Here is a 24,356-nt window from a genome sequence, read left to right on the forward strand (position 1 = left end):
CAATGTGACTGAGATTGGTGATCCTCTTCGCCTGCCTATGAACCTGCAGTGGGCAGAGGTCACCTATACCGTGTTCACTGTGCTGTTCCCAGTATTCGGCACAATGTCTGGCACACAGTGGTGTTCAATAAGTATCTGCTGAATATACGAGCATGTGAACGGGAGAGTTTGGAGAAGGGAGAAAGAACTCACCACTCCATGATCTTACATCAATTGCTGTGAAAATGTTGGCACTTGTCCTTCCATCAGCATAAGAACATTAGGATCCTGCTACTTAAATGTAAGACAGATGTTTCTCCCATTGTTATAGTCTTTATAGTTTTCATTTTTAATGGCCATATGCAATTTTATCAAATGGATTTATAATAAATTATTTTTTGTTGGACTTTTGAGTCAATCCAGTCTTTTCACTTTTATAAATGTATTACTGAACATGTTGAGTAACTATGCAGAGGCGGGTGGATCACCTGAGGTCAGGAGTTTGAGACCAGCCTGGCCAACATGGTGAAACCCTGTCTCTACTAAAAATACAAAAATTAGCTGGGCGTGGTGGCAGGCACCTGCAATCCCAGCTACTCGGGAGGCTGAGGCAGAAGAATCGCTTGAACTTGAGAGGCAAAGGTTGCAGTGAGCTGAGATCGTACCACTGCACTCTAGCCTGGGTGACAGAGTGAGACTGTCTCCAAAAAAAAAAAAAAAAAAGAAAAAAGAAAAAAGAAATGGATTCTTGAGTTCAGTTACTCATTCACCAGGCAAACACTAAGAGCCCACTATGGTCCAGGCACAGTAGGTTCTGAAGATACATGGGTGAGCAGAAAACACAAGAGTACTTTTGAGCTTTTACCCAATCCTGGGAGAGAATTCTACAAGCAAAATTAAATAATTCTATTAATACAAGCAAAGTAATATTACCAGTGTACTAAGTGCCCTGAAGGAGTGACAGAATGTTCTAGGAGAGGGTGGGACATAGGGGCGAGAACTGGGCAGCAGGTTGGGGGATCAGGACCTGGCTGAAATCTGAGAAGCAGGGAGCTAATAAGGGAGGTGCGGGAGGGGAAGAGCTCTCCAAGCAGAGGGAACAGCATAGGCAAGGTCCTTGTAGCAGGACAGAGCAAGGTACATTCAAGGAACTGAAAGAAGGCAAATGTGACCAGGCACAGAGTGAGGATGAGCATGGGGCCAAATCAGGCTGTGGGGTGCATGGGCTGGAACTATTCAGGTTCTGGAAGTCTATGTAAGGACTTTGGTCATGATCCAAAGAGTGATGGGAAGTCATCAAAGTGCTTCAAGTAGGGGGCTGACGTGCTTGATACAAATTTTGGAAGTTTATCTTTGCTTAATAACACCCTGCCCCAAAGGGATCCATGTCCTATCTCCAGCACCTGTGAATATGTTGTATTATGTGGGGAAGGAAAATTAGGGTTGCAGACAGAATTAAGGTTGCTGACTCTAAAATGGGGAGATTATCCTGGGTTATCTAGGTGGGGCCAATGTAATCTTAGGAGACTTGGAAAGCAGGAGAGGGTGTACAAGAATCACAGGAGCCAGAGAGATGTGAAGATGCTACACTACCAGCTTTGTTGATGGAGGAAAAAGCCATGAGCAGGAGGCAGGGGGCCTCCGGACGCTGGAAACAGTAGACATGGCTTCTTCACTTGAGCCTCCAGCAGCAATGCAGCCCTGCTGACACCTGGATTTTAGCCCAGTGATGGCCATTTTGGATTCTGGCCTCCAGAAATGTAAGACGATAAATTTGTGTTGTTTAAAGCCACCAAGCTGGTGGCAACTTGTTATAGCAGCAATAGGAATCTAATACAAAGGAGATGATCTTGAATTTAGTTTTGGGTATTTAAGTTTTACAAGTCTTTGACACAAAGAACATGAACATTTGGAAGTGTTATTCATCTATAGCCACTCTCCTAAGTAATATGATCTTTATTTAATTATTTTACCTTTCATGACTTCAGTGTTATCATATATAAAAAGAAAATAGATTTAAGGTTGGTTCCAGTTCTAAACCTCTGAGCTTATAAGCCTGGAAAGGAACAAATATGCTTTTCACTTAGATTCCTGTCAGAATTTGGCAATCAGTGGGGAAAAAGTGATATTAAAAATAGTGATCTCAACTAAAGGGGGAAAAGATTCCATTTTTTAAAAGTACCCAAAATATGAAATAACTAGAAATACCTTAATAAGAAATGTGTTGAATTTATATAAAGAAAACTACAGAATTCCTCTGAGACATATAAAAGGATATTTGAAAATGTGCAGGGACAAGCCACGTGTGTATTCCTGGATGGGAAGACTGAACATTGTAAAGATGCCAAATCCTTCCCAATTAATTTATAGGTTGAATGCAATTTTCATCAAAACCCCAAAGGGAGTTCTTGGAACTTCACAAAAATGATTTTACCATTCATCTGGAAATAAACAGGCAAGAAGAGCTGAGAACAAATTTGACAACAAGAAACACCAGGTTTTAGAACATATTATAAGAACTGGGGGGGGGGGGGGGGGGGGTGAGGAAGGTATGTCTCTGGAGTAAGAATAAGGTGACCAAGGGAATAGGACAGATGTCCTGGAAAGGTCCCCTCATATGAAAAAGGAATCAGCACAGCACAAGGTGACAAAGGCATTATATATAAATGGGGATTATTTAACAAAGGATCATGGAAAAACTGGCTATTTGAAAACAAAAATGCTTAGATCATCATCCCATGCTATATACCAAAATAAGTTCCAAACTCATTAACATGCTAGATAGTCCTAAAATTCAAACCAACCAAGAATATGGAAGCGGATATTAATCTGGTGTCTAGACAAGGAAAATTTTCTTAGTACAAAAGCAATTCAAGAAATTGTGAAAGAAAAGAGCACAGATTTGAATAGATGAAAACTTAAAATCTCTGCACATCAAAAATTATAATACAAAAGGAAAACAATAAGCTGGAAAAACAATTGTAATAAAAACAGAAAGAAGTAAATGTTTTCACTATAGAAGAGAAAATGGGCAAATGGTATGAATAGATAATTCACAGAAAAGAGAACAGAAAAGGCTAATAAACATATAAAAATGTTCAAGGTTATTAGCAATTGGAGAAATAAAACAAAAAAATGAGATACTCTTTCCACCTATTAGATTCGTAAAGATTTGAAAAATAGCACTCAGTCATTGGTAAGAACAGGGAGAGAAAGGGCATATGCAGTGAGGGGAGCAGAATTTGTTACAGGAGGTGTAAAAATGATAAAATAACTTCAGACTCTGATACGATACCTTGATAGCTAGGAACATCTCCTAAGAAGATAAAAGTGAAGACAAATTTGTTTATTGTAGGATTATTTATAAAGGAAAATGGCAAAATGAAAAGCATGGATAAAAAACTCACACTCATCTTAACAAAAACAGAGAAACAGGGAAGAATCCATACCAAAATATTAATGATGATTATCTTTGGTTTGGTATGAATATGGTTGTTTGGTTTTGTTTGTTTGTTTTGTTTCCTTTCTTCAGACCTTTCTCTATTTCCAACATATTCTATGAGGAGCATTTGTTACTTCAGCCAGATCTCCTCCCAACCGTCCACCTCCCACGCCCTGCCCCACCTTCTACCCTCCACCACCCACAAAATGCCTACGTGCACACAACCACTTCTCTATTTTGTGAGTTTCCCATTGCGTGCAGCTGATAGCTGACGGAAAATTCATGTTTGATAAAATCATCTTGCGAGTGATGGCCAACCAAGGAAAACCATTTCACACTTAGGGAGTTTACATAACGTGAGTTTATAAGAAAGGAATGAAAGAAAAGATGTTACGGGCAGAACTTTCAGAGAAACAACCGTGCTTGACTCTGCGGAGAAGGAATGCAGTTCCAGGGTGCCCCGTGTCTGCGTGCATTCCTCGGCTGCCGCTCTCTTTCAGTGACTACATGGTCTGACTATTTGACTGGTTTGACACTCTTTAGTAATAAATATATCCCCATATGGAAGTTTTACTGAAAATAGCTCCCTGGGGGGAGAAAAAAAAAAAAAACTAACCTTTTTTTTTTTTTCCACTTTGAATTGAACCACAGGTATAAAATAACTCTGAACTTGGTGTTCAGTGCTACAACCTCTAGAGCACTGTACAGAACAAATGCCCTGAAGTGAGGACTTTTCATGTCTTCTTTTCTTCCCCTCTTTGCTTTTCTGTCCCTCGCTGAAGTGAGCTGTGGTGAGGGCTTCAGACCTGCTGCCTGCCAGCAACATACAGTCTGGTCCACTGGGAGAAAGGGCTCTACTGACCTGCCCTCGATGCTTCCAGAGTCCAAGCCTCTCCCCAGAACAACAATACGTAGTCTTTTTTTCCTTCAAGGGACTTTAAAAGTCACCCAGCAGGCTGGGCACGGTGGCTGATGCCTATAATCCCAGCACTTTGGGAGGATGAGGCGGGCAGATCACCTAAGGTTGGGAGCTCGAGAGCAGCCTGACCAACATGGAGAGACGCCCTCTCTACTAAAAATAGAAAATTAGCTGGATGTGGTAGCACATGCCTGTAATCCCAGCTACTTGGGAGGCTGAGGCAGGAGAACTGCTTGAACCCGGGACGTGGAGGTTGTGGTGAGTGGAGATCAGGCCATTGCACTCCAGCCTGGACAAGAGTGAAACTGTTTCAAAAAAAAAAAATCACCCAGCCCCACTCTTTCATTTTACAGATGGGGAAACAGAGGCTCAGATGCATGAAGCTGCTTTCTTACCTAGCATAGCAGAGCAGGTCTCTGGATTCATGGCACAGTCTTATGCCCAGCTAATAACTCTGGGCTTTTGGAGATTTTGAGGGTCTTTGCCAAAAATCCAGGTTGGTCCCATTGGACACAGAAAGAAACACCAATTTGTAATACACTGCCATCTCAAAGCTATGTACACACTGCAAGCAGTACCACAGTACCAGGGACAAGACACTGGGACTCCCCATTTCAACTGCTTGCTCATTTCCAGCTTATGTGGGAATATGGGATAAACTCTAGGATTAGGATAACTTTGGTGTGCAGTTAGCGTAAAGCTTTTCACAGCCATGCAGAATTAGGGGCTGAATAAGACATGAAGATCTATCCTTGGAATATGCGGTAATTATGACATCACAATGAACATCCTCCCCAGAGCCCCACAGAATAGCCCAAGAGAACGTCGCAACAATTTGGGGGTGGGAAAAGAAGGCACAAAAACATTTCAAAATATTAGTGTTTCAAAAATGATGTCATAAATGTGCATGTAAAAAATTTGTTTAAGTTCTTTTTATTTTTTTATTTTTTATTTTGATTTTTTTGAGACGGAGTCTCGCTCTGTCGCCCAGGCTGGAGTGCAGTGGCCGGATCTCAGCTCACTGCAAGCTCCGCCTCCCGGGTTTACGCCATTCTCCTGCCTCAGCCTCCCGAGTAGCTGGGACTACAGGCGCCCGCCACCTCGCCCGGCTAGTTTTTTTGTACTTTTTAGTAGAGACGGGGTTTCACTCTTAGCCAGGATGGTCTCGATCTCCTGACCTCGTGATCCGCCCGTCTCGGCCTCCAAAGTGCTGGGATTACAGGCTTGAGCCACCGCGCCCAGCCTGTTTAAGTTCTTAGTTAGGTTTTCCCCCCACAGATGCTGGGTTGGGCTTAAGAAAAAACTCTTTCACAAAACCTGAGTTTAATAGGAGCACTGGTATCATAATTGGAGGAATTTCATTATGAAATCCTTTTTTTTCCCCAAGATGGAGTCTTGTTCTGTCATCCAGGCTGGAGTGCAGCGGCATAATCTCGGCTCACCACAACCTCCGCCTCCCGGGTTCAAGCAATTTTCCTGCTTCAGGCTCCTTAGTAGCTGGGATTGCAGGTGCGTGCCACTACGCCCAGCTAATTTTTGTATTTTTAGTAGAGAAGGGGTTTCACCATGTTGGCCAGGATGGTCTCGAACTCCTGACCTCATAATCTACCCGCCTCAGCCTCCCAAAGTGCTAGGAGGCGTGAGTCATCGTGCCCCGCCGAAATCCTTTCTAATTAGTACTATATAAATTACTGTAAATTTGAGTTTTGGGCAATGGTGAGGAAATAAGCTGATGGAGGAAAGTGAGTCCTCATGGAACATCCTAAAGATTAGAGTTTTGACTCATTTGTCGGGTTCAACTGGAAAAATAAAAATCAAGAAGAAAAGAATTTCAGCATTTTTCCCTATTTTTGTGAATAATGTCATTGGTATTGTGGTAGACATTACACTGAATCTGTAGATAGCTTTGGGTAGTACTGACATTTTCACAATATTAATCCTTCCAATCTATGAGCATGGTATATCTATTTTTTGTGTGTCCTCTTCAATTTCTCTTATCAGTGTTTTATAGTTTTCCTTGTAGAGATTTTTTATTTCTTTGGTTACATTTCTTCCTAGGTATTTTATACTTTTTTTGTAGCTATTGCAAATGGAATTGCTTTTTTGATTTCCTTTCAGTTTGTTCACTGTTGGCATATATAAATGGTACTGATTTCTGTAAGTTGATTTTGTATCATATAACTTCACTTAATTCATTTATCAGTTCTAATAGTTTTTTGGTGGAGTCTTTAGGTTTTTCTAAATATGTTGCTAGCAAACAAGGATAATTTGACTTCTTCCTTTAGGAACATGACGAAGTACCAACAACTCCTTAAAAAGAAAATCTTTGAAACATTAGAGCAAAAGATAAAAAATTTGTGAACTAACAAGGAAAGTAACCATAAAAGAAATATGTTCTTCTTCTTTTTTTTTTTTTTTTTTTTTTTTGAGACGGAGTCTTGCTCTGTCGCCGGGGCTGGAGTGCAGTGGCCGGATCTCAGCTCACTGCAAGCTCCGCCTCCCGGGTTTACGCCATTCTCCGGCCTCAGCCTCCCAAGTAGCTGGGACTACAGGCGCCCGCCACCTCGCCCGGCTAGTTTTTTGTATTTTTAGTAGAGACGGGGTTTCACCGTGTTAGCCATCATGGTCTCGATCTCCTGACCTCGTGATCCGCCCGTCTCGGCCTCCCAAAGTGCTGGGATTACAGGCTTGAGCCACCGCGCCCGGCCTAAAATATGTTCTTCTCATAATACAATTAATTCACTCGTAGCACACTTTGCCAGCCCTCACAATTACTTGCATGTTAAAAGGCTTAAAAGGGAATTTTATAAAATAAAGTATATGTTCCTAATCTTTAACTTCTGAAAACTAAACAAAGCAAAACCGTTAGTGGAGATACAGATATTATTGGCATGTTTCCTAAAGCAAACTCAAAAGAGAGATACTCTTTATCTTACATTTTATTTAATAAACTAGAAGAGGGTCTTGCCATGGTGAAAAGGCAAGAAAAACAAATAAGAAAAATTAATAGGAAAGAAACATCATTAATTGCTATAGCTGCGATTATATAACCCAGAAAACTCAAAGGAATCTACTAAGAATTTTAGAAGTAAAACAATGCAAGGATAATTATTATATAAAACATGCTCTAAAAATAATAACATTCCTTTTCAACAACAACTATCAAACTTTTTGTTTCAAAATTAGATTTCTCTTATAACAAGGAAAAAATATATCTGTATTTAATACACATTCATTGAGTACCCACTTGGTAATTAAAGTAAGGTGGAATATATCAGTCCAATAATAAAACTATAAACATTTTATAAAAGAAAAAACAAAAATAGGCAATACTTCAAGGTAATTTGTAGATTTAATACATTTCTAAATAAAATAATAATAGGATATTTTAGTATGTAAAAATTCTGAAGTTCATATCAGAGATTAACTGGGACAATAAGGGGCAGCTTAAGAGAGATCAGAATGTATCAAAAAGCAACCCACATTAAAAGAAATAGGAGCAGCGACTAACACCTGTAATCCCAGTGCTTTGGGAGGCCAAGGTGGGAGGATTGCTTGAGGTCAGGAGTTCCAGACCAGCCAAAAACTGGGCAACATAGTGAGACCCTGTCTCTACAAAAAATAAAAAATTAAAAAATTAGCTGGGTATGTACCTGTAGTTCTAGCTACTCAGAAGGCTCAGATAGGAGGATCACTTGAGCCCAGGAGTTCTGGATAACAGTGAGCTATGATCGTACCACTGCATTCTAGCCTGGGTGATACAGCTGAGACTCCTTAAAAAAAAAAAAAAAAAAAATTATAAATATAAACTTAGATCCTTACTTTATACCATAAAACAGAATAAAGACATTGTAAATAAAAATTTAACATACAATATCCCAAAGGTAGATGAAAATAATAATATATTTATCCCAGGTAGGTATTTAGATTCACTATTTCAAACACACGAGAAAATTACAAGTAAATTGCAGTTGCAAGGCCAGGCGTAGGCGTGGTGGCTCATGCTTGTAATCCCAGCACTTTGGGAGGCTGAGGCAGGTGGGTCACTTGAGGTCAGGAGTTCCAAGACCAGCCTGGCCAACATGGCGAAACCCCGACTCTACTAAAAATACAAAAATTAGCTGGGTGTTGTGGAAGGTGCCTGTAGTTCCAGCTACTCAGGAGGCTGTGGCAGAAGAATTGCTTGAACCCAGGAGGCAGAGGTTTCAGTGAGCTGAGATCACGCCACTGTACTCCAGCCTGGGTGACAGAGTGAGACTCTGTCTCAAAAAAGAAAAAAAAAATTGCAGTTGGGGTAGGGAGTAAACCAAGATAAAAGGTAAATATGGATATGAAATTGTGATAAATATTATATGTAAATGTTGACATCTAAAATATATGAAAAGCTCTTATAACTCTATAAGAATAATTCAAAATTACCAATGACAAATGGTTACAAGTTACAGAAGGAAAAATATTTTAAATACCAAATTTAAGTAAATGTTCAACTTGCCAGGTAAGTGAAGTGAAATAAAGCTGTAATGTCACACTTTACACTCACCAAAATAGCAAGTAAAGACAAGTGAGAAAGACCAGAGTTGGCAAGCCTCCAGGGAACAACATACTATGATTCAGTGATAGTGTTTCAAATTCTTTGGAAGACAGACAACAAGTAGAACTACAAAAGAAAGAAACAAGAGGGAAAGAGGAGGTACGGAGAAGAAGGGAAGGAAGGAGGGAGGAAGGGAGGGAAGAAGGAAAGAAGAAAAGATTATGTTTTTGACCCATTCATCTTATTTCTGAAAATGTATCCAAAGAAAATATACTTTAAAATTTTCTGCTCTTCAACAAACACAGGTACGGCAATGAACAGACAAGCTACAGCCTAGAAGAAAAAATCTTTGCAAAGTACATACCCGATCAAGCAATATGTAAAGAACTCTCAAAACTCAATGATAAAGCAAACACCACGGTAAAAAACAGGTGAGAGGTTTGAACAGACACTTCACTAAAGAAGATATGATGGAAAATACGCACATGAAAAGATATTCAACGTCATTGGTCATTACAAAACTACGGACTAAAACCACAGGGAGAGATACCACTACATGCCTCTAAGAATGGCTAAATTTACAAAGATAGAGTGTTAGTGAGAACGCAGAGCACCTGGAATTCTCATTCACTGCTGCTAGAAATGAAAACAGGTACAGCCACTTAGGAAAAAATTGGCAGTTTTGTAAAAAAACTAGACATATAATACATTTACCATACGGTCCAGCCATTCTACCCCTAGCTACATACCCAAGGGAAAAGAAAGCACATATCTATTCGGACTTGCAAACCAATGTTTACAGTGGCTTTATTTGTTTAATGGCCCTAGACTGGAAACAAACCCAACCTCCATCAACATGGTACATTGTTACAATGTACTCAGCAATGGAAAAGGAATGAACTCTCGATACATGGTATCCCACGGATAAATCTCAAAGTAATTACACAGGGTCAAAGAAGCCAGACCAAAACAAGTACATAATTATATGATTCCATTTATATAATATTGTAGAAAATGAAAACTAATTTGCAGTGTTGGAAAGTAGTTCAGTGGTTATCTGAGAAGGGGGAAGGGGGAACAGGGAGGTGGGAAGGGGTAGGAGGGTGGGAGGAACTGCAAAGGGATACAAAGAAACTTTCTATTTTTTTTTTCTTCCTGGAGACAGGGTCTCACTTTGTCACCCAGGCTGGAGTGCCGTTGCATGATCATAGCTCACTACAGCCTAAAACTCCTGGGTTCAAGCGATCCTCCCTGGTCAGCCTCCAGAGTAGCTGGGACTACAGTGGAATGCCACCATGTGCAGCTAATTACAAAAAAAAAACCATTTTTTTTTTTTTTTTTTTTAGAGACAGGGTCTTGCTGTGTTGCCCAGGCTGGTCTTGAAGTCCTGGCCTCAAGCAGTCCTCCTGCCTTGGTCTCCCAAAGTGCTGAAATTACAGGCATGAGCCACTGTGCCCAGCCCCAAAGAAACTTTTAACGATGATGGCTATCTTCAATATTTGACTGTAGTTACATTTCATGTGTATACATACCAAAAATTATTCAAGCATGTTAAATTATTAAATATATGTAGTTTATTACACATCAGTTATATCACAATAAAAATGTAAAAAAAATTAGATTAAAAAGTCATTTATACCATCATCTTTTACAATGGTAAAAATCTGTTAAGAAATCCCAATCCAACAATAGGAATATGACTCAGGAAACTATGGCTCATCAATTTACCATAAAGCTTTTCTGTTATTAAACATAATACATGTAAAGACCACGCAGACATAAACTTCCTCATAGTAGGACACAAAACCACATATACAATATTATAACAGCTATACAAAAGCCTAGGATTACATAAGGTTAAAGACTGGAAGAGGCTATAGAAAAACCTAACAGTTGTCATAGTAAATGAAGGGATTACAGGTGTTTAAGTGCAGAGCTGTTGATTTTTTTTCCTTTATTCACAAAGAAGAGCATGCTTGTTTTTTAGAGGTTTAGTAATATCTTTCTAAAGCTCTCCAGAGAAACAGACACAATAGAGACGTCTAAAGCTCTCACCAAAGGAGTTGGGAAGTCCTGCCACCAAAGAGACAAAGAAACTTAAGGAAAATTAAATGCTGAATTCCCCAGCAAAATATTCATCATTTGCCTTTTCCCTCTCTCCTTCCACTCTTCTCCATTCTACAGCTCCCACCACTCTCACCGCTGGCCTTCCCCTGGACACTGCCTCACTCAGGTCCTTCTCATTCCTCCCCAGCTACCATCACAATGCTGCACACTAGATTTCAGTCCCTACACTGCCATCTAGACAGGCGACATCACATACATCCCTCATCAAAACGTTAGAAGACTCCCACTCGGCCCACATAATTCAGTTAACTCCTTCACATAGTCTCTCAGGAGCTACAGTAGCCTCTACTTGCAGCCTTATTTAAACATTATTTCCTTATTCCCAAACTCCAGCCTCTTATTTGCTATTCCTTAATTCCTATGCACTACTCGAAGTTCTAGGGTTATAAAAATGAGTAATAGATGTACGATGGTTAATTTTATGTGTTACCTTGGCTAGGCTATGATGCCCAGTTGTTTGATCAAATACCAGTCTAGGCATTGCTGTGAAGGTAATTTTTAGATTTTTAGATACTATATATATAATATATATATGTTTTATACATCAAAATATATATTATATATAATATACATATTATATACATGTTTTACATATATATATATATATATATATATATATATATGGTTTCTCTTTGTCATACAGGCTGGAATGCAGTGACCTGATCTCAGCTCACTGCCACCTTGAACTCCTGGGATCAAGTGCCTGGCTAATTTTTTATTTTTTGTAGAGATGGGGGTCTCACTATCTTGCCCAGGATGGTCTCCAACTCCTGGTCTTGAGCAATCCTCCTGCCTTGGCCTCCCAAAGTGCTGGGATTACACCTTTAGCCACTGTGCTGGGCGGTGATTAACATTTAAATCAGTAGACTCTGAGTAAAGCATATTGCTCTTCATAACATAAGTGGACTCATCCAATTAGTTGAAGGTCTTAAGGGCAAAGACTGAGATCTCCCAAAGAAGAGGCAATTCAGCCTCAAGACTGCAATAACAATTCTTCCTTGAGTCTCCGGCCAGCAGCCTTCCCTATGATCTTTGGACTTGCCAGCCCCCACAATCCTGCAAGCCAGTTCCTTAAAACCAGTCTTTCTCCCCTTATGTATATAAATCCTATTGTGTCTGTTTTTCTGGAGAGCTGTAATACCATATGGCTCCTATGCTTATAAAACTCAGGCAAATCTAGGAAATAGCAATATAAACAAATAATAAAACCCAATGTGGAGGGTACCACACTAGCCCTTCTGCCATAAAGAATGAAAAATATATTTAAAAAAATCACTTTCAGAGATTGGACAACAGAGAGTAAGGCCTGTGTTCCCTGAAAAGAAAAACAAACGAAGTGAGCCCTGGGATGGTCCTAGCTTTCTGCCTAGAGGCACCGTTTGGATGGAGCTGCCGGGGAGGGAAACTTGAGCACAGAGACTCTAACCTATTTCACACCAGGAGCACACCCTTTTTAAACACCTCCTCCTCTACATGACGAAACGATTTTCAGCAACACTCATGGAATAATCAGCAACAGTCATGACTTTCTTGATTTAGTCTCTGGTTTTAAAACAAACATGAACAATCCAAAAAGGAGAATAAATATCACTTTACAAAATATCATTCAAATTCAGTAAAATCATCCAGGTGTAAACTATAATTTACACATAACAAACATAAACATTACACCCCACATTTCCCACTTTTTCACTATTTTCCATTTTAAACACACATTAAAACTCTGAAGTAGTCATATAGATAACATTTAATAACTCGAGTTTTTTAATGTTTACAACCACTGTGTTATCGTTGTTTACACTGAATCTATTGTTAAAACACTGGAGTTTCTGGCGTGACCAGAGATGAAAACACTAACTGCACCTGAAGCCAGTTCAAATGATTCTGAACTGTTATAAATGTATTCTCAAAATGAGCAAGTGGGGCTGTTTATTAAAACTAAGAAATAAAAGTGTACAAAGTTTATATATGTATTATTAAAACTCAGAGTAACCTCAGCAATTACTCAGAATGTAGGCGTATAAGCATGCTTGTTTTCTTCCCCTGGCAGGAGTAGGTATTTAGAAACATGGTGACAAAAGAAGATAGACTTTGGGTCACTGTTTTAAAATTCTCTTTGGACAAATACTCCTAAATTTTCAGCACCTAAGTTGGATTGGTCCTCCTATCACACCCTTGGCACTCCACTGGCTGGGAGAGGCTGAGAGTCTGGAATTTGTAGGGCAGAGTACAAGAGAAGGAGCTATGCAGAAAAAAAGCTCCAGAAATCTGTCTGGCACTTGAGTCTGGCCAAATATCCTACGGACAAACAGAGTGTGTGGACAAACAGATGGCCACAGGACATCTGTACCTGTAAGTTCTTTTCCCACGGGTTTGGATTCTGACTACTGAGAGTGGAGACCTCACTGAATACCTACGTTATTAAATAGACACCTGAAAGGCCTCAGAAAAAGGGCTAAATCAGTCACGGAGTAAAAGCTATGCTAGAACTATCCTAACAAAGCTTATAAACCAGCCTGAAAATATCAAGCTGATATGCAAGTAAATTTAGAACCTGCCAGAAGACATCTCAATACTCTTTAAAAGAAGACATCAAACCCCTGCTACTTGGCCATCATAATGGTTATAATTGTGATGGGCAGAATTTCTACGAATAACCCACAAGATTACATACCCTGAATATATGAAAGTGATGAGTTATATTATCCAGGTGGGCCTAATCTACTCACATGAGCACAGAACTTTCTCCAACGTGTAGTAAAAGAGGAGGTTGAAGAGGCTCAAAGCCAAAGAAGAATCTGACATACCATTGTTGGTTGAAGATGCAGAGGATCACATGAAAAGGAATATGGGCATCCACCGGGCCAGAGAGTAGACCCTGGCCAACAGCCTGTAAGAAAATGAGTACCTCAAACCTACAGCCACAAGGAACTGGATTCTTTTATTTATTTATTTTTTTTTTCTTTTGAGACGGAGTCTCGCTCTGCCGCCCAGGCTGGAGTGCAGTGGCCGGATCTCTGCTCACTGCAAGCTCCGCCTCCTGGGTTTACGCCATTCTCCTGCCTCAGCCTCCCGAGTAGCTGGGACTACAGGCGCCCGCCACCTCGCCCGGCTAGTTTTTTGTATTTTTTAGTAGAGACGGGGTTTCACCGTGTTAGCCAGGATGGTCTTGATCTCCTGACCTCGTGATCCACCCGTCTCGGCCTCCCAAAGTGCTGGGATTACAGGCTTGAGCCACCGCGCCCGGCCGGAACTGGATTCTATTAACAACCTGAGTGAGCTTGGAAGTAGATTCTTCCCATGAACTTCCAGGTAAGAGCCCATCCCAACCAACACCTTGATTTGGACCTCCTGAGACCCTAAGCAAAAACAATGAGTCCACCATGCTGCTGACCTTCATAAGTGAAATGAAAATGGGTGTTGTTTTCAACTGTTAAGATTGTAGCAGTTTGTCATGCAGCAATAAAAATCTAATATAATAATACTCAGAATCCAATCAAAACATTACTATACACGCTAAGAAGCAGGAAAATGTGACCAATAAGCAGGAGAAAAATCAGACGATGGAAACAGAACCAGAAACAACATAGACAATAGAATTAGTTGACAAGAACTTTTAAGTATGCTCTAGTATTTAAAGGAAGGCATAGACATAGTAAAGACAGGAATGGAAAGTATTTTAACCCAGTGGAACTTCTAGAGATGAAAAACATAATGTCTGAAGTTAATAATTCATGGACTGGGATCAATGTCACATTAAATATTTCAGAAGAAAACTTCTGTGAATGTAAAGACACAGGAATAGAAATTCTCCAAACTAAATCTGAGAGAAAAAGAAATGAACAGAGGAATAGAAAGAGCATCAGTGACTTGTGGGGCAATATCAAGTGGTCTAACATATGCATAATTGGAGTACCAGAAGGTTGAGGAAGAAGAAAAAAACATTCAAAAGAATGATGGCCAAACATTGTGCATATCTGATGAAAACCAAAATTCTACAGATCCAAGAAGCTCAATGAACTCTAAGATAATGAAGCACGCTACAAAAAACAACATGGTAATCAAATTGCTGAAAACTAGCAATAAAGACTGTATCTTAAAAGCAGAGAAAAAGACATATTTGTTCAGAGAAAAAAATATATAAAAACTACCACTGACTTCTCATCAGACACCATGGGAACCAGTTAGAAGTACAATGTTAATGTGTGGAAATATATATATTTCAAAAACAAAAGAAAATAGAAACATTTTCAGATAAACAGAAACTGAGAAAAATTTGTGGCCAGCAGACATGAAATTTAAGGAAGTTCCTTAGGGTGATGGAAAATAATATGAAATGGAAAACTGGATCTACAAAAAGGAAAGAAAAGTACTGGAAATAAAGGCAGAAAAGGGGGAGAGCGGGAAACACATGACAAATGAGAGAAATAGGAAATGTGAAGATGTAGACTTAGACCCAACCATGCAAATAATTACATTAAATGTAAATATGCTAAACATTGATTAAAAATCAGGATTGCCAGAAAAGATGAAAAAGCAGACTCAACTATATGCTCTCCTCAGGAAATTCACTTTAAATATAAAGACACAGATAGGTTAATAGTAAAAGAATAAAAATTGATAATCACAGCAAAGACAGAATAGCCACATCAGTACCACTGCTGAACAAAAAATACTGGTGGAGATAATAAGAGATATTTCATAATTATAGCAGGGTCAATTAATCAAGAAGACATAATAATTCTAAATGCATATGTACCTAATAACAGAGCTTAAAAATACATGAAGCAAAACATTGAGAGAACTAAAAGGAGAAACAGACAAATCCATTATCATAGCTAGTTATTTTTAACATTTCTCTCTCAGTAAATGAGAGAACACAGAGACAGGAAATCAGTAAAAATAATATCACCAACACCATCACCAACTTGACCTAATTGACATTTATAGAGCCCCACTCCTGACACCCAGAGTATATTCATTCCATTCAAGGGCTCATGGAACATTTACCAAGATAGATGCTGGGACCAAGAAATAAAAAATAAAATAAAATAAAATAAAATAAAATAAAAGTACAACACATTTAAAAAGATTGAAATTGAATAACGGAATGAAATTAGAGATCAATAACCAAAAAAAAACTGGGAAAAGTTTCAAATATTTGGAAATTAAACAGTACATTTCATAATAATCCATGGGTCAAAGAAGAAAATTCAAGAAAAATTAGAAAGTATTTGGAATTAAATGACAGTGAAAATCCAACATATCAAAATTGTGGCATGCAGTTAAAGCAGTCCTTGGATGGAAATATGTAGTTTTAAATGCTGACATTTGAAAAGACTAAAATCAATGATCAAAACATCTACCTTAAGAAGACAGAAAATGAGCAAGTCAACTAAAATAACTACAAGAAATAACAAATAACAATGGCAAAAGTCAATTAACCGGAAAATGAAAAAATCAGGGAGAAAACAAATGAAACTAAAAGATGCCTCTTTAAAAAAATTAATAAAGTTGATAGCCCTGAGCTAGACTGATGGGGGAGAGGGGAAGAAAACCCGCAAATCACCTATATTACAACTGACAGTTAGAGCCTAGAGTCATTAAAAATATCATAAGGAAATAGTATACGTAATATGTGCTAATAATTTTGAACTTAGATGAAATGGAAAATATTCTTTTACATTTTATTTCTTGAAAAAAGAGAGAGAGAGAGAGAGCGAGTGCAAGTGTAAGATGTGAAGCAAGTATGGCAATATGTCAAAATCTGTTAAATTTTGCTGGCAGGTACCTGGATGTTTGCTATATTTTCTGTATGCTTGCAATGTTTTATAACTAAAATAGCAAGTTAATTGAAAGAAAATTACTTCCCAGGATCATTCAATCAACAAATAATTATTGATCATCTACTATGTGATAGGTATTGGAGCAGGGTCCTGGGAATATAGTAGCCAATAAGACTGACAGGTTTTTGTCCAAATGGAGAGCAGGGTGGTGGGGGAGACAGAACAAGATCTCTCTCTCTCATATACATATATATGTAAGCTCTGTTATTATGTATGTATACACTTAAATTATGTCTTCTTGATTAATTGACCCTGTTATAAATATGAAATATATCTCATATATATATATATATATATATATATATGCAAGTGCTATGTAAGAAATGAATGCATGGTAACATATTTATTAGAGGAAAGGGTTGAAGGTTTGCTTTAAATAGGGAGGGTTGGGGACCTAGGGAATATGAAATACAAAGGATGGGTAACAGTCATATATGCCAAGGGAATTGAATTCTAAGAAGAAGGAACTATAAATGTGGGAACTCCCAGGCCAGAGAGAGCTAGAAAGACTGGAACACAGAGAGGAGGAAAATGGTTTGAGATGAAGTTGAAGAGGTTAGATTTTTTTTTTTTTTTTTTAAATACAGTAGGATATCATTGTAGGTTTTAGGTAGAGGAGTTGGCTTTATGGTACTTTGGTCACTGTCTAAGAAGTGGATTGTAAGAAGGGAGAGCAGGAAGCTGTTGCAAAACTTCAGGTGAGAAAATATGGCTTATAGTAGGATGGTAGAGGTGGAGATAAAAAGAACTGAAATAATTTGAGATTTGCTAGATATAACTTGAGCTGAGTGTTTAAAGACTTGAGCTTGTCATTTTTTTTTTTTTATAAGAATTCCACTAAAGGCAGAATTCCACACTTCTGACATCATCATTACTACTGTAATGGCTAAGTGCAGCTGCCATTCGGTCCCTTAAGTTACTAGCTTCAGGCACTTCTTCACAATCAACCACAGGGGATAGTTTGATTAATCATGATGCCACGGCATGACCCGATTACTAACATTCCATTTCACATTGACAAGCTGCTCAGCACTGCATTTGGGGCCAAAGACACAATCAAACCATTTCCAGACCACCTGGGACCACTCCTGGTACCATTTTATTATATCAGTTGGGATTCGGTCAGGAAATCAGAAACCACAGTGATTTTAAAAAAGAGAATTTCATATAAAAAAATTGGTTAGACAGGTATAGAAGAAGAAAAAAGGCAAAAGAGGAATTCTGCAATTAAAAGGTAGTAACCATTAAAACACATGAAGCCTCTACCACCCTTAGGGCTGAAGAAACAAAGGGATGAGACTGAGGTTATTAGAACCTAGGAGGCTGCAGGAAGGTCCTGTGGAGCTGGAACCCAGACCCCCGGAGAGGGTGCTGGAGGCTGAAGCTGGTGTCTCTGAGGGAGGACACCGTAGGAAAATGCACGAAGCTACAACTACAGATAACTGGAGTGAGGAATTATTACAGGAGTGAGCCTCACAGGAACTCCAAGAGGACAGGAAGGAACACTCGCCTCTCCCTTCTCCGGCCACCCAGTAGCTTCTGTATCTCAGGAGGACAGGACCTAAAGGGAAGCAGCTGGGAAATGAGAGATGTGGTTGTCGGTCAGGTCTGGCCCCACCATGCAGAGTATAGAAGGGTGAGTTTGGAGCCCAGAGACACTTGAAGAACCAACATGCACTGCTGTTTCCATGACCATGTTTCATGAAGCAATTTTATTCACTCTTTTTTTTTTTTTTGCGATGGAGTTTTGCTCTTGTTGCCCAGGCTGGAGTGCAATGGTGCAATCTCGGCTCACTGCACCCTCCACCTCCTGGGTTCAAGTAATTCTCCTGCCTCAGTCTCCCAAATAGCTGGGATTACAGGCGTGCGCCACCACACCCCGCTAATTTTGTATTTTTAGTAGAGACAGGGTTTCTCCATGTCGGTCAGGCTGGTCTCGAACTCCCGACCTCAGGTGATCCGCCAGCCTCGGCCTCCCAAAGTGCTAGGATTACACGTGTGAGCCATTGCGCCCGGCCTTTTATTCACTCTTGACGTGCATCTTCATATAAACGTTTTCATGATCACCAGAGCCACTTTTTGAGACACAAACTCTTTTCCAGGGCATACCTGGAAAAGGTATCGGGAATACAGGACTTTGATTCCATGGCTTAGTACTGACAGTAGAAATTTTTACCTAAAGCCATTTAGTAGCCATTTGCATAACATTATGATAGGTGTATTTTTTCATTCAACCTGAGATGCATGTTTGTGATCTCTAATTAATATATAACCACTTATTGCATTGATACGACTGGTCTGTTAACTGTGCCCTAAAAGTGTATAAACACCTGTGAAAATGTAAGCATTTATTCTTATGACTGACTTTATAAGTTTTAATTTTCCATCAGAATTTTTAACTTCGTGGTTTAACATTATTAGCTGATTGGAGAAATAATATTTGTTATTTTCACCCTCAATTTATGAAGGTGAAACAAGCGTCACTGGACTTTTTTCATGAGAAAATAATTTTCTGAGTATGACGAGTAGAAACCAAATGGTGACATGGAAGTGATTCTGAAGAAACCAAGACCCAAAGAGTTCATATTGCTTTTCCCCAGAACTATGATCCGTAACATGCTGAGTTGAGTTTAAAGCTGTAATTGATGTTGACATACATAGTGTTTGGTTTTTTGTATGTACTGGCTATGAAGCAATGAAACCATCAGAACTTATGGGGTGTTTACTTACAAAAATTCAGTTAAAAACCACAAGAATTTTTTGAAAGAAAGAATATTGGATTAAATAGCTTATGAAGCAGATGTTCAATATTTTACATACAAACATTAGGGCTTTATGGGCTTAATAAGAAGCAGTTCAGCTTGCCAAAATTAAGATCCATATACAGTTGGGGAGATATTAGTGAAAAGACTGTATCCAAGGCATTTACTTGGAAATATTGGGTGAATGTGCAGCAAAGAAGGTGGCTCAAGCACTACTTTTCAGTGCCACCATAGCTCAGCATATCCAGGCACTGGCTAACGATATGGAAGGCTAACCCACGGAGCAGTTAAAGCTGGCAACATATTTTTCATTGCAGCATGATAATTGCACTCACATTCCTGTTTATGTGCAATTGGAACATGATGGTGATATGAAGGAAGAGTTCTTTTCTTCAGTTTTGTTGCTGACATACATAACTAAGTCTGAACTGTATAAAACTATGAAAGATTATATTGCCAACAAATGTGGTTTGGAGTTTAAATTGTGTGTAGGGTATGTTCTGACGGTGCAGGAAATATTCTGGAGGAGTTATCCTGATTAAGGAGCTTGTACCAGAATGTAAATCTGTGTTTTGTTTCTCTCATGAGAAAGTCCTGCTATGAAAAAGAAATGTTGGTGGAACTAAACAGTGGGCTTAATGTTGTACGAAAAATTGTGAATTAGGTAAAGGCTAGTGTGTTAAATCTTAGATTATTCTCTTGTGTTGTATGATACTATGGAAGTAGATTATAACCAGCTGTTGCTGCCTGCTGGGGTATGATGACCAATAGGCTGTGTTTGAGAAAGTTTGAACTACAGAACAACTCTTAATGTTTCTGCAAAATAAGAAGACAATTTGGCCTCAACTTGTTGAAGATATGAATTGGACAAAGAGGACTGTTTATGCATCTGATATCCTCAGCATCTTAATATTCCCATTCAAAGAATTAATGCAACACGTGTTTCAACGACAGGTAGAATCAAATGGCAAAAATGAAAGTTCAAAGCTTGGAAGAACAGTTTCAGGGTGATATGACACATGTTCCAAAATGTAACAATTTTAAATGACATAGTGATGACTCTGATATTGCACATCAATGAAGGGCAAACACCAAACACCTTAAATTTGATAAAGCATTTTGAATTTTATTTTCCATCAAAAGAAGATCTATGCCTAAAAAATTCATGGATCTAGGATCCATTTATTTCACTGAAAGATAATTATATTGAATTATAATTTACAGGATATGTTGCTGGCACTCATGTCTGTTGAGGGATTGAAAGACTTTGAAAGCATAGTGGCACTGGCTCCATCTTAGATACAATTTTTAAATGAATAAACTGAGCTCACTGAAAATTGCTCTAAAATCTCTCCCTCCATTCCATTCTGTGAGACTGGTTTCTTTTGTATTATTATTAAAATAAAGCATAGAAACTATTTAGATACACCTTATTCCCTACAAGTAGCCTTACTGGCAATTTTACCTAGATTAGGTAAAGTATCAAGTAGGAAGCAATCCAATTTGTCACATTAAAAACTTTAAATACTTACCCACATTGTGTTCAAAGTGTACAGACATTTAATATGGGAATTCCATTTTCCCTTAAAATGAAGAAAACTTTCAAGTGCAATAGCCTATCTATTAACTGCCTACACACATACCTTCAACGAACAAACATGAACAATTTTTCTATCTTTTCTCCTATACCCTAGTAATATTTATTGCAATATAATTTCCTGTTTGCTAAAAATTACAACTTTTATTTTATATGTCTCTTTTAAAAAATTTCATTTTTCTAGTAATTCACTTTTATTAAGTTTCACAAAGTATCGGTTTGCAACAGACTGGAAATTTATAAAAAGTGGTCCTTTTCCACAGAGAGTTTAAGAAACACTGCCTTACAGGATGTAATATAAAGCGAGCCTTTCCTTCAATACATATCCCTTTGAAAAGCATTAGTTAGCTTATAAAGTACCTCCTACCACCAGACATGCTTTCAGTTACTTTATTTTGAACAATACTAGTTGAGCCTGAAACAACCTCAATCAATGCCAGGTTTTGATGCTTACAGAGGTCACCTAATGAAATTGGCAAAAAAATTTAACAGATCTAGTTCTCATGCTTAGTGTTATACACTCATAATTGCAAATAGTGGCTATGGTTGTAAACAAACCTTTAAAAATCATTTAAAAAACAACACAGTGAGTGATTACATATTGGAGGTCACAAACATACATCATAGGTGAAATGGAAAAAAGAAAAAACTCCATACCTATCATAGGTGAGATGAGAAGGCCCCTCCTGATGTACATTTTACAAGGATCATTGCTGGATTTATTTATTGGGTGGAGAAGAGACCTGAAGTAGATTGTTGGGGGCAAAGGCAGAATCCTGGAGCTGGGTAAGAGGCCGAGATGGTGGTGGAGGTTTGCACTGGGTGACACAGTGGAGGTGCTGAGAGGTGGTCAGAGTTGAAATTTGTTGACAGCTTGGATGTGGAGGGTAAGAAAAAGAAAAGAACTTGGGATGACTTCCAGGTTTCTGGCAAAAGCAATACAAAGGATGGAGTTACCATTAATTAAGATGGCAGAAAACCACGGGAAAAGCAGGTTTTGGGGAAAAGATTAGGAGTAGGGCTGGGCGCGGTGGCTCAAGCCTGTAATCCCAGCACTTTGGGAGGCCGAGACGGGCGGATCACGAGGTCAGGAAATCGAGACCATCCTGGCGAACACGGTGAAACCCCGTCTCTACTAAAAAAAAAATACAAAAAACTAGCTGGGCGAGTTGGCGGGCGCCTGTAGTCCCAGCTACTCGGGAGGCTGAGGCAGGAGAATGACGTAAACCCGGGAGGCGGAGCTTGCAGTGAGCTGAGATCCGGCCACTGCACTCCAGCCCGGGCGACAGAGCAAGACTCCGTCTCCAAAAAAAAAAAAAAAAAAAGATTATGAGTCTGGTTTTGAACATGGTGATGTCTATCTCACATCCACGCACGGAGTTTAGAGTAGAATACTCACAGAAAAGATAAAAAAATTTTCAATGTCACTAATAGGGACTGGTGAAATTATGGCACATTGATATGACTGCTAAAAGAACAGGAGTTACAAAGAATGTGGTATCACTACAATAATATGAAATTTTGTCTACATGAAAAAGCAAGTTGCTGAATGGTATAACAGCATTTTAATTAGATATCTCTATATAATCTATGTATGTGCATGCATATATTAGTTTACATACTCAGAAAAATTTGGATCTATAGACACTGAATAATTTAGCAGTATTTATGTGGAGAATGAGAATGGTGAAGGGAAGAATGGAAGGAAAAAATTGTACTTTCTTTCTAAATTATTGTTAGAAGTTTTAAAGAAAGAGCATGTATTACAAGGTAGTAAAAACTAACAAAGATGGAAAGGATTGAAACCTTTTAAAAAGTGTTTGAAATGATGCTTGCTTCATATGTAAGCAAACTTTCTCAAACACAAGCACATTTTGTTAAAGTTGTTCTTTGAAATGAAGTAGTATTTTTTGATTGCAGCTTTTGTCTGAGGCAGCAAGTGGTCTAAGATATGGAGTGGGTGGCGGTGAAGAGTAGAAGAGAGAAAGAAGGCATGCAGAAAGGGGAATGGCAGAAACAAGGCAAGGGGCAGGCATAACTTAGAGATCTCAAACCCAAGCTAGGGGCTAAATGTGGTAGCTCACACCTGTAATCTCAGCACTTTAGGAGGCTGAAGTGGGAGGATCATTAGAGGTCAGGAGTTCGAGACCAGCCTGGCCAACATGGTGAAACCCCATCTCTACTAAAAATATAAAAATTAGCCAGGCATGGTGACTGGTACCTGAAATCCCAGCTACTTGGGAGGCTGAGGCAGGAGAATCACTTCAATCCAGGAGGCAGAGGCTGCAATGAGCCGAGATCACACCACTGCACTCCAGCACTCTAGCATGGGCAACAGAGCAAGACCCCATTTCCAAAAACAAACAAACAAACAAAAAACCAACTCAAGCTAGGGGCAGTACAGGATCTCTAGCCATGTTTTTGCTTGGCTAGAACAGTGTTTTTAAATTTTTAAATGTGGATGTCTTTAGGCAACTTGGGAGCTCTCCAGTTTGCCATAAGCCCTACCACTCCTCATGATTTCACATGAAGCCTAGGTCACACATGTATGTTTCTGTAGGCAATGACTCTTCCGGCCCCGCAGGCACTGAATTCTTACTCTGGGCTCGGCACTATACAGATGTTCCTTGTCTTAGCATTGTAAGTTGTAAATACCGTAAGTTGAAAATGCATTTAATCCACCGAACCTACTTTAGCCTACCCCACTTAAATGTGCTTAGAACACTTACATTAGCCTACAGTTGGGCAAAATCATTTAACACAAAGTCTATTTTATAATAAAGTGTTGAATCTCATGTACTTTATTGAATACTGTACTGAAAATGAGAAACAGAAAGGTTGTATGGGTGCTCAAAGTACGGTTTCTACTCAATGCCTATCTCTTCAACACCACTGTAACGCTGAACCATCCTAAAAGTCAGGGACCATTTGTATGAAATTCTGCCTTATACTGTCTTGGTTGCATAGGTAATGCCAGAAGACAGAGCAATAACAGAATTTTCCCCACAACATTTTCATGTCTCATCTATCTCCCTTTGAGCCATATCCATTTTCTTACACAACAATAAAAATTAAAATGGTTACCGTATCATTTTTAAAGTTCCTACTTATGTTGCAAACAATGTGAAACATGCAAATCATCAGGTAATAGAA

The 24,356-nt window shown here is 38.9% G+C and overlaps 1 protein-coding gene across 5 annotated transcripts in view; it reads right to left on the reverse strand.

Moving 5' to 3' along the window:
* EFCAB11 (EF-hand calcium binding domain 11) overlaps positions 1–24,356 on the reverse strand; it is a 172,815-nt gene that overhangs the window by 21,476 nt on the left and 126,983 nt on the right. Inside the window, exon 6 of one of the 5 annotated variants that reach the window (XM_030930904.1) lies at positions 13,805–13,888. The exons of 3 other annotated variants lie outside the window; for them this stretch is intronic. In XM_030930904.1, the coding sequence (XP_030786764.1) occupies positions 13,831–13,888 (58 nt within the window). In that variant the 3' untranslated portion in view covers positions 13,805–13,830. Of the gene's footprint in view, positions 1–13,804; positions 13,889–22,004; positions 22,130–24,356 lie in introns of those variants that run through there. One more of the 5 variants, XM_030930903.1, reaches the window with a different exon arrangement.

This window comes from Rhinopithecus roxellana, chromosome 5 (genome assembly GCF_007565055.1).
Source record: "Rhinopithecus roxellana isolate Shanxi Qingling chromosome 5, ASM756505v1, whole genome shotgun sequence".
NCBI classification, from domain to species: Eukaryota; Metazoa; Chordata; class Mammalia; order Primates; family Cercopithecidae; genus Rhinopithecus; species Rhinopithecus roxellana.